Source organism: Dysidea avara, chromosome 11 (genome assembly GCF_963678975.1).
Source record: "Dysidea avara chromosome 11, odDysAvar1.4, whole genome shotgun sequence".
Classification (NCBI taxonomy): domain Eukaryota; kingdom Metazoa; phylum Porifera; class Demospongiae; order Dictyoceratida; family Dysideidae; genus Dysidea; species Dysidea avara.
Genome location: NC_089282.1, coordinates 12,247,639 through 12,259,410, shown reverse-complemented (window position 1 = coordinate 12,259,410; position 11,772 = coordinate 12,247,639). Strand labels below are relative to the sequence as shown.

General features: G+C 37.7%; 1 protein-coding gene across 1 annotated transcript; it reads left to right on the top strand.

Annotated features, from left to right (window-relative positions):
• Positions 1–6,540: 6,540 nt before the first annotated feature.
• On the top strand, positions 6,541–11,772 carry LOC136239022 (protein NLRC3-like). Its single transcript, XM_066029760.1, has 2 exons — positions 6,541–6,642; positions 7,450–11,772. Exons 1-2 carry the CDS (start codon positions 6,597–6,599, stop codon positions 11,604–11,606), a joined length of 4,203 nt encoding a protein of 1,400 aa, XP_065885832.1. The 5' UTR covers positions 6,541–6,596; the 3' UTR covers positions 11,607–11,772.

The following is an 11,772-nucleotide window of genomic DNA, read 5'->3' as shown; positions in this document are numbered from 1 at the left end:
GGTTAGCACAGTTAGCCAGGAAATTTTTATGTATTCCAGCAACCTCAGTGCCATCAGAGCATGCGTTTAGTGTGGCTGGACATGTAGTAAATGAAAAAAGAGCCTGTCTACTACCGGAGAATGTTAACATGTTGGTCTTCCTTGGTGCAAACCTAGAAGTTAACAAGAAGAAAAGATAAATTTAAAAGTAACAGTATGACTAACGGTATAACAATATTGTTTATTGTGAGACTAAATCTTTTGTTTTAACAACCATCACTTACTTGAACATTTTTTAGTGTTCAGTGTTATATTGTATGATTATTAGCGAGATAATATCGTTTATTGAGATAAATAGGCTTTTATTATCGGAATTTATCGAGATATATGTTTTTTCAGGCCTACCATAGACCTTCTGGCTTGCATCGGATAGTAGGTTGTGTGGGAGGAGCTGGGAAATAGCATCTCTTGACAGAGAACTCTGAAGATTGTTTCAAATCATTAGTAATTTCTGACCAATCATTAGCTAAGTCATCATTTAGTGGTTCATCCCAGCCAACCTTGTGTTGCCACTATGTCTGTATGAAAATCTTGACTCGAACTACAACTGGGGAGATAAATCGAAAATCCTTGATGTGGCTTGTAGTACTTCTCTCTTAGTGACCAAGTTGGCTGTTTGTGAGGGAAAAGGGCTTTGCTACTAGTGACAGTAAATCAGTAGTTGGGTCCCAACGGAGACTTAAAACATTAACAGTGCTGTGATCATTGACAGTATTGTCTTGAACAGCATTGGCCTTAAATCTGTTACTGTTGGAGGACCAGCTATGGAGGTTGAACATTCCACTAGACATAATGGCTTGTGCTTCCTTGCAATACTCTGTAGCTGCATCCTCTGTATCACAGCCAGTAATGTTATTGTCAACATAAAGATTAATGTGCATGTCATGAGATACAGCTGTATTATGTTGCTTGAGCTGATGTTGAAGGACTGTATTAAGTATACACAGAAAAATTTGGAATTTTCAACTAGAGTACGGACCATAGCACACCGATAAAAAGTACTGAAACAAGTTGGAGTAGGCACGATATTAAATCACAGTAAAACAATAAGAAGTGTTATATCACTACTGTGCATTTCCATTATGGTATCTTGAGCACAGTAGGGATATAACACTTCTTATTGTTTTACTGTGATTTAATATCATGCTTACTCCAACTTGTTTCAGTACTTTTTATCGATGTGTTATGGTCCCTACTCTAGTTGAAAATTCCAAATTTTTCTGTGTACTTGTTTGTTACCTTTTTTTTATAAATAATTATTATGACTGGTGAACCCTCGCATACCACATCTGAAATGGCGCCGCACGCCCCAGCTATATCAGTTATCGTCTAAAAAGTAAAGTATCCATTACGCTTCGTTGTCAGCTATGTTCAACCGGTTACACAGCATTTCAGATCAAGAACTGTTCGAAAAGCACCTCTGCAATCCACGCATATACTAAAAGAAAGAAATGGTGCCGCACCCCCAGTTATATTAATTATCATCTGAAAAGTGAAGTATCCATTGTGCTTCGTTGTCTGCTATGTTCAACCCGTTACGCAGTACAAATCGAGAACTGTTCGAAAAGCACCTCTGCAATCAAAATAGCCATTACGAAAAGTACGGATGATTTCTGTTACGAAGGGAAGCCATCACATGCTACCATCAATTCGACACTTTTCGCTGTCAGCAAAGATGAATAGGACACAAAGGAGGACACTGGTAAGTCCATGAAGAATACATTGTACGTACTGCAGTATGCCAAAAGGCACCAGTCGGGCTGAAGCGATGTCTAACAGTGAAAAAATCAAGCCTGTAGTCTTAGCCGTTATCGAGTAACACTTGCCTGAAGGAATCAGGCAGTCAGTCAGTCAATCAGTCAGTAGAAAATTCCGTTAAATAAATTATTTTTAAAATTGCGTAGCAACTTGTTGAAAGTGTTTTGGGTCGATCTGAAAGTTTGTTTGGGCTTAGTTTTATCTAACCAATACTACCTCATCGTCGTCAGGGAAAATTGAGGCTGGTTTTTGGGTGATAGTATTCTGTGGGCCATGCCTACTCCTTTGTGGTCCCTACTATACAGTAAGTATCATACCATATGATGAAAAGGAGCTATCTGCTCCAAAGGGCATCACTTTGAAACAATAAATACGAACTGACCGGATGGATCTGCAAGGTTTGATAGCCAAAAAAAACCAGGTGTAATCTGGGTGTAAGTATGTACGTATGTTCAAAAAAGCTCTCTCATTATCACCTGAAATCCCAAATTGATGACGCCTGAAGCGAATGCTGATGGCACACAAATCATTACTACATGGCACATCAATCTCTAGGCAGTCATTAAGTGAGGAGTGGCTAGCTGACTGTCAGCCACTATAATCAATAAACAATTCTAATAGTGTAGTTAGTGAGTCTTTCTCTACTGCATAGTGTGGGTGTTAGTATACTCACTTACTCAATGAACCCCCTGGCTTCTTGGTCAGTAATGATCTGGTGGTACAATAGCAATAGCTTAGATTTAGTGGCTAGTCTCCTTGCTAATTGTCGTGTTCTATATTCTGTAATTACTAGGAATTTGGGGAGGATGATGTGTTCTCCAAGGAAATCTGGCTATGTATGTCCCACATCAGTGGCTCTTGTGACACAGGAGGTGAGGTGATTCTCTGTCATATTGACTTCAACATCACCTTGTGAAACTCCAATCAAGTACAGGAGCATTCTAAGTCAAAGTCACTTTGTGTTGGGGTGATAATCATTGGAACATTGGTTGTAGGGTGCCCTGGGCCTGAGAGTAGGTATCCTAACTTCGACTCTACTGTGGTTGGTCCGCTGCCACGAACAACTTTATCTCCAACTATGTCCCAGTAGTAATCTGCTCCTAATAAAAGTGAAATTGCAAACTGACTGTCTGAACTAAGGGGATGAGCCAGTTGATTAAAGGCCTTGAAGATATGGAAGTTCTGAAAAATCAAGGCTGGTGCAGTTCTGAAGTAGTGTTGCAATGAATGGCTCTACAAGGATAGATATTTGTAATTCTTTTCCACTCCTAGTAAGCAATGTGGCCCTGCTAACATTAAGATGGCGGCTTGTTGGATGCTTGGTCCCAAATGGTGAAATAGTTATGAGTTCCTTAGAGTAAGGTTGGAGATCCAGAATACTGGCTAGTTCTTCGGTTATGAATGACCTCTGGGACCCTTCATCCAGTCGTATATTAGCTTCAACACATTTGTCACTCTTGCTACAGCCATTTTGAGAAGGCAAACATTGTTGTATTTGGGAGGGAGGGTCACGGAGTGTGCACCAGTAGGTTGAACAGCAGATTGAAGCTGAAGAGTGAGGTGATGTTGAACAGAGCACTCCAGTAGACTGAGAGGTCACGGAATGTACACCAATAGGTTAAGTTGAACAGGGGTGGATGGAGAGCTGTGGTATTGCTCTGTTGCTATACAGTGTTGATTGGAGTGGTAGGTAGGTTGTCGTTACTCTGGTGTCCAAGGGTACAAAGGCTTGTATGATGTTATGATGTTTACGGCGGCAGTTGTGACAACGGTGCTTTGAGTTATAAGAGCAGTGCTCCCGATAAGAATTCTTAAGTCCAGGACATAATGTCCTGTCAAATCCAAACTAGTCTAGACATACTTTGCTTGGACATAGGTGGCCTATAACACAGTCTGTAATAGGTATTCTCTGATGTAAGGCACTATAGCTGTAGACATTATGTGCTGAGACACTATTAAAGTGATTTTGTGAGGTTTCTGTACAGCAGAGAGGTTGGCACTGGTACATTTGTGGACACTCTTTTAGGTGACTTGAATGTTTAATCTCCTAGCAACCAAGAGACAGCTATTATTAGTAAAGTAAACAGTAGCTAGATATGCACACCCTGGGCTTTTGGGCTCCTTTGACAGGGCATTATGTCCTGCCAAATACAATTGTGGTCAGACATTGGCTAATTTGTCTGAAATTGTGACTGTTATTGTTATCGAGCACTGCAAGAGAAAATCTTGTGGTGTCCTAAAAAATTGAAGCACAGTCTGTCCTGATGTACAATATCAGTGTGCTGCTTAGGGTCTGTGACAGTACTACATAATGAGGGAGAGTGAGGCCCTTTATAGAAGAGGTATTGTACTTTCAATTTAGCAATTGGCTCGGCTTGCCTGCTTTAGTAACAAATGCAGCTGTTAGTAACAGCATTTCTTCTACTTGGGATCCCATCTGAAAGACGTACAGCTCATTAAGAATAGCAGGTTGTAGCTTGGTAACAGTTCACTCTTTCTTGCCATGTGTTCTCGCTAAGTTTTGTTTGCTTTTCTTGGAGCTTTCCAAGGATGACTGATACAAGCAAGTTGCCATAGTTGTCTTCTGTCTTCTCTAGTGATGCAAGACTACGAATGTGACTTTCTATAGCATCATGGAACTCACATAAACTGGTTGCTGGGGATGTGTCTTCAGGTCGAGTTGCTACTACTTCAGAAACAGTGGGAGTAAGGCGGTGTGTAATCAGTAGATATCGATGATGCAATCTCCTCTGTTTGTAATATTTCAGCCTCTATCTCTTCATCATTGTTCAGTGCTTCAAGAATCTTAGAGTCCAGTGCAGTTATGACACTTTCGTACGGCTTTATGTGTATGTTAATGGAGACAGATTGAAACTTAGGTGATTCCACTGAATGTTCTATTAGAGTAGTTAGGTGATTGCTCTATTAGAGTATCTCGATCTTGTGCACTCCCAGCACTGATTCATGCAGTATTTCATTCTTGCATAACCTTTAGCACTAATCCCCAGTAAGTCAAGACAAAGTAAGTTGGCTAATGACTACAATAGTTGCTGTACTTTAGCAATGGGCATTGGAAGAAATGAGAGGGCACTTCACTTGTCAAAGTGGAGGAGGGGGCAGTTGCCCCTCTGCCTCCCCCACCTATTTTTCTGCTCCTGGGTACTGCTGCAATGATCAGTCTATGCAACACAACAATTTTAAAGTTCTTTCCATACTTGGTTACCCTGTAGCTGTGACAAAAAAGTTGATTACAAATAAATGTTCATAACTCTGTGAATATTCATCAGATTGCTGTAGTACAGGAATTCAATTTTTTTGCACCAAAGTCAAGGCTAATGAGTTTAACTTTGTGTTTTATAACAATTTCTGCAAAGTGTGTGAAAAAGAATTTAAGCCCTCGTAGCCTTAAAAGGAACAATTGAAAGTTTTTGAATACCTATATATATATATATATATATATGTACCACTCTGTGTGGGAAGTTCAAAGGAACCGCCAGTGCCATAATTTGTATATTGCACTGCTGCAGACCGCAGCGAGTGCATTATAACTTATAACGCACTGGTTGCGGTTTTGTAGACCGCAACGAGTGCATTATATGTTATAATGCACCGACCGCAGTGCAATATACAGATATTGCACTGGCTGCGGTTTTGTCAGTGCAGCATAGCACAAGTGCCGGTGGCCAAGACCACTACGACACCTCACCTAATAGGTGGAAAGACACTTCACAGATCACTCTAATTCTTTTATAGCCTGACATGTAGAGGTCGATTGTGGGCCATAACGTCACCAATGCGTATAATGTTTACAAGCAGCCAATGGCGATCGAAAAAGCCAACGCGGGTGGCCACAACTCTAGTCTACATATATATAAACGTACTTATACACCTTACTAGTCTGGTGCCATCTTAGCCCAGATTAAACTGTAGTCCATGACTCAATAAAACTAATATATTCTAAATAATACTAACCTTTACGTTCGATTGTGGTAACCAGTTTTGTCATGCCACCAGATTCAAGTTTAGCCAGTGTGAATAGTAAGAATTAGACTAGTATCATTTAGTAGTTAGGTTTTGTTTACTTAAACCGTCTATTTAGCTGCTTATTTTTGCTCGAGAGAATCACTATGGCGATTAGTCTGGCGCTTAGTCTGTATGGCGATTGAGTGATCACGCTGGCATGCTGAGCACTACATGATGAGAGTCGAACAGCGAATGCAGGTTAGTGATATAACCCATAGCGTACTAGCTTTCAATATCTCAGGTGGCTGCAGTATTGCAGGGGGAACGTTATCGCAACGTCCGGCTTGGTTACCCACAATCGATGTTAGAAACCTGGCCTTTATAAGTGTTACAGCTGTCTTGTGAGCCTCTCCCCACCTATTAGGTGAGTGGTACATAACAGTTATACAACGTGCACCCGTGCTCTGCCTGTATAAACGCACTTGCCTTCGGGCCTGACGGCCCTCAGGCTCGTGCGTTTATATCAGGCAGAGCACTCGTGGCCATTGTATAACTATATAATATATCTCACAAATAGCTAGTGTAAATTTACAGTAATCAATTTTTTGCATTGCTTATCTTACCTGGTGGACAGCTATGTATAATGCAAAAATCGTGTGCCTTGGAAAAGGGCTATGGAACAATGCATGTGTGAAAATGACATTTTCTTTTTCCTTTCAGTATACACACGGTGTGGTGCACTGGCTTTCTTGGCCACATGACACACTACCATATTATGTGTCTTGATAAAAGTATTTTAATGTACTATACCAATTTTGTCATTGTTAGTTTCCAACATGGACAGGGCTAGTGCAATCAGTGATAGACAGTCAAAAACTACAGGTAAATTACATTAGTTTGCGTTATTTAATTTGTGGACAAACTGTACTTAAATTATTTTACTGTATAGTAACACTGTATATTTGGGATCAAAGTTATAGTTGTAGTTAGTGACGAGTCATTTTTAATAATTATATAGAATCCCGGACAGTTCATGCCGAATTGCACTATACGTACATACAAGCTTCACTGTACATTGAAATTACTAAGTTACCATACCACTATAAGTATACCCTAAGGACCTTGACTAGGTTGTTTTTGTATATGAATAAACCACAAAGTATAATTGCAATACAATAAAACCACAAAATACAGTAAAACCACTTAAATATAAGTAGTCAGTTACAAGGAAAGTTGCTACAGGTAAGTATACAACTATTCTAAACAGTACCACTCTTTGAAAAATGGCCGACCTTCATCCTTGGTTGTCTTACGTAGCTTAGCAATCCAGTAAACTTCAAAGTGTGACTATTGACTCAAGGATTTGTGAAACTCAATAAGAAAACATTGCATTATGCATAATAAAACCTGCAATAGTGCTCGAAAGATCCAGTTACCCCAAAACTGGACCTCTGTGCATGGAATGCTTGTTTCAGGGTAAGCGTGGAATACGTGATAGGAGAGGTAGTGCATTACAGTTGTACTCGGAATGTCTTTTATAGCATTGTACCAAATAAATATGGTTATAATGGTGAAAGGGTTAAAAGTTAGGTATAAGATTATTAATCTGGTAAATCTTTTGTGAGTTCGGTGAACAGTTTAAAGATCCACTTGTACAGATATGTAGATTTCTCTTCTTACTTTATTTAGTACTTGACTCTCTTAATGATTATCTACGTGATGTCTACAAGGAGACCAGATACTCACATCATACAGAATGGCCACCAGACCAACCTAAATCAGTTGTCAGTAACACATTGATTCATTACAAAGATAAAAGAACAGAACGAGAACTGTTGGACATGTCTAAACGTCCGAGAGGTGCCTCTTCTGTAGATGAAATAACATCATCACACCCATCCAAGGTTACTAAGAGTATCACTAGTATATTTGAGTCACCAGATCAGAAGTTTATTCTGATAGAAGGAGCACCTGGTATTGGTAAGACTGTACTAGCTAAGGAAATAACTTATCGCTGGGCTTGTGGCGAAATGCTTCAAGGAAAGAAACTTTTTCTGTTATTTGTTAGAGACCCTAATTTGCATAGTGTTGATTCCATTAATCAACAGTTGATTTCTTATTTCTCTTGTGATTACTTAAGTGACAGTGAAGTTGATGTTGCTGTTGATGAACTAAAAAAATCAAGAGGACAAAACATAGTCTTTGTTATAGATGGTTTTGATGAATGTCCTCATCACTGTCAATTAAACTTGTTTATTGAAAAATTAGCAAAACATGAAATTTTTCCAAAATCCATTGTGGTTATTACATCAAGACCACATGCTTCTATTTTACTGCGTCCCCTGGTTGATCAAAGAATCGAAGTTCTTGGCTTTGCTAAAGAGGAACGAGAGAAGTATATTGCGGAGTCATTTAAAGAATTTTCTGATAAAAGAACTGAGCTGAAAAAATATCTGAAGCTACAACCAATCATTAATAGCATCATGCATGTTCCTCTTCACCTGGCGGTACTCCTGTACCTTTATAAGGAGGACAGTCTTCCTGACACTCTGACAGAATTAAATGAACAGTTTATAATTCACACTATATATAGACACTTGGAAAAACACCATCTGCTTTCACATTTGCCTTATGACAAAAATATTAAAATTGTAAAGGATTTACCTAAACCTATAATAGAGCTTGTTAATCAGTTATCCGAACTAGCCATGAAGGGTTTGAAGGAGAGACAAACAGTGTTTACATATGATGAAGTAAAAACAGTATGCACAGACATTGATGACTTCCCCAATGGTTTTGGTTTATTGCAAGCTGTGTGTAAACGTGCTATGAAAGGAGCCGGGTATACTGTTTCTTTCAACTTCCTTCATTCAACAATGCAAGAATTCTTGGCAGCTTATTATGTGTCTACCTTACCCAATAAAGAACAGTCGTTATGTATGGCATATCATTTTGATGTAGGTGATTATGTTTGGCTTATGTACGTGGGGATTGTGGGCATAGAATCTGATGGCTTTAATTGGTATCAGAGTACATTAAAACTTAAAAAACCTCTTCTTGCTAGAAATCTGTTAATTTTTCAGTGTTACTTAGAAGCAAGAAAGGTTGTACAAGTGCCTGAAAGTATTTCTGTTACATTTGAGGATGGCAATATTGAAATGGGACATACAAAAATAGATCCATATACTATGGTTTCTTTAGTTAATGTTATAGCGAAGTCTTGTGTGCATCTTAGATCATTAAATCTTCCCTCTTGCTCTATTACTGATGAAGAAATGACTATTTTACAAGGATTATTTACCGACTATAAGGAAAATATTTGTAACATGGAGCATATTTGCCTTAGTGAAAACTACATATCATCACTGTGGGGGATAGATTCTAGTAGTACAACAACTGAAAAGTCAAAATCTGGCATGCTTTTGGTTCCTTGCTTGAACTTATTCTCAAATCAATTAAAGGACATTGGAATATTTGAGTTATTTAATTCTTTGCATTACAACACAAGCCTGTTACAGCTTGACATTTCGCATAATGGTATTACTAGGAGTGGAGCAGTGGCCATCAGTGAATGTCTCAAGAATAATAACACTTTACAAGTGTTGAATATATCACACAATGAGCTATTAGATGATGGAGTAATAGCTATTAGTGATTCGCTTAAAACGAATTGTACATTAAAAACACTTAGTATGGCTGACAATAGGATTACTAATAAGGGAACAGCAAATATTGCAAATGCTATAGCATTCAATAAGACTTTATCTGACTTAAACATTTCTGCAAATTGTATTACAAAAGAAGGAATAATGGACATACTAATAGCTGGTACAAAGATGAGGGCTCTTCAAAAGTTGGACTGTAAATTCAACGCACTGTCACAATCTGACGTTGTAGACTTAGTCAAATACAATAGGCATAAAAATGTGGTGCAGGTATTTAATACATCATGGAATAAAATTACTGGTGATACAGACAGTGGACTTAATACGATCACATATGAAGATGGCCACTGTACAACATTGCCATATAATCAATCATACAATATCAATGACGTAGTGTTTTGTTGCATCAAGGATAGTTATCTAGAAGAACTCTATTTGGAAGGATCAAAAATGAGTCAGTATTTAACTATAATAGCAAAGGCCATTCAAGTTAATAAGGCACTTACAAAGATGCATATTATGGGTTTCAGTATTTATAATAGAGTACAAGCAATAAATGATTGCCTCAAAGTCAACACTCTCAAGGAACTCACTGTATCTTCTTATTGTAATTTCAATTGTGGTGCATTGTTAAACATTATAGAGACAGTTGTATATAACACAACCTTAAAGAAACTTGACATTTCAAATAATATCATATCCACTGATGATGTGGAATCTATTGGTGTCTGTCTCAAACACAATGAAACTCTACAGGAACTGATTATGGAGTATGCCACAATAACTGATAGTGGAGCACTTATGATTGCAGAAGCCATTAAAGTTAACACTACATTACTTGTGCTGAATATTTCATATAATAAAATAACTGATGTTGGAATATTAGCTATTAGTGACAGCCTTAAATACAACAAACGACTAAGGGAACTTAACATAAATCATAATGGCTTCACAAGGAATAGTATACTGAAGTTTGCAGAATTTTTAAAAACAAATACGACCTTAGTGAAACTGTTTGCCGAACGAAGTTATGTGCTGATAAAGCCCAGTGATGTCATTGATCTGCTTAAGAGCAACAACACTTTGAGGCAGATTAAAATTGGTCACTTTGATTGGTCACATCACATAAATGTTGAGGACACAGAGTACATGGAGTGGATAATGTCAACTACTGAACACAACTGTGTCTTTCTACAAACAGTTACTCTTAACCTTAACCGAAGAATTTTTGTTGCTTTTAAGGAAGATAGTAACAATGCAATAAAGGTTACAAATTATCTCATAAACAATAAAGTGCTTCAAACATTAGATCTATATGGTTGTAACTTTACCAATATTGAACTAAAACTGCATGGATCTGTACATTATTGTGATGACAATAAAAAATCTGAATGTCCTCAAAATTTACATGACCACCATGAGGATCACACAGAAATAATGAAGATGATAGAATCTATTAAAGTTAGTACAACACTCCATACTCTTATTATCAATAATTATCTAATACAAGATGAAGGAGCAGAAATTATCTGTGACTGTATTGCACATAACACTTCAATAAGAGAACTAGACTTGTCAAGGAATTCCATCACTAGTAAAGAAGCAGTGAAAATCTTTAAAGCCATTGAAGTTAATAAGGTGATACAGAAGCTGGACATTTCACACAACGAAATATGTGATGATGGAGCATTAGCTATTAGTGAATGCCTCAATAGTAGCACTACACTACACCACCTTAATGTTGAATATAATGACATGTGTCATGAAGGGATAATGGTCATTATTGATAGTCTCAAGAATAATACCGCATTGCTGGGACTTCATATGGATATTATTTACACAACTGCTGATAAGTTAGCTGCAATGTTAAAAGTAAATTCAACCCTTCGTAGTCTATCCATAAAAAATGTTACATCCAAACGACAAGTTGACACATTTTCTTTCAATAGAACAATTCTTTTAGCTATGTATGATAACAGCAGTGTGACATTATTGGAACTTCCAGTTGAAATAGATAGAGAACGTTGTGTACTACAAAATGAAGTAGAGAATATAAACATAGAAAGACGAATCCAAGCAACTCCTACAATTGATGTATATTTCGACTTTCCTACCCTTCCATTCAGACAATGTCTCTGCCCTTTTGTTGATAGTGATTGTGAAACTTTTGATTTTCTCTAGTGCTATTCGAAAAATTCTGATGGTGTCCACTAAAAGTAGTGCATTGTGTCATTGCACATTTCATCTAATAGAACTGAAGATCACTGTCTAGCATGTGCATTTGAATTTCTGTGTGACTGATGTGCTTTTCAAATGTAACAAAATATTTTTATGAATTAAGAAACAA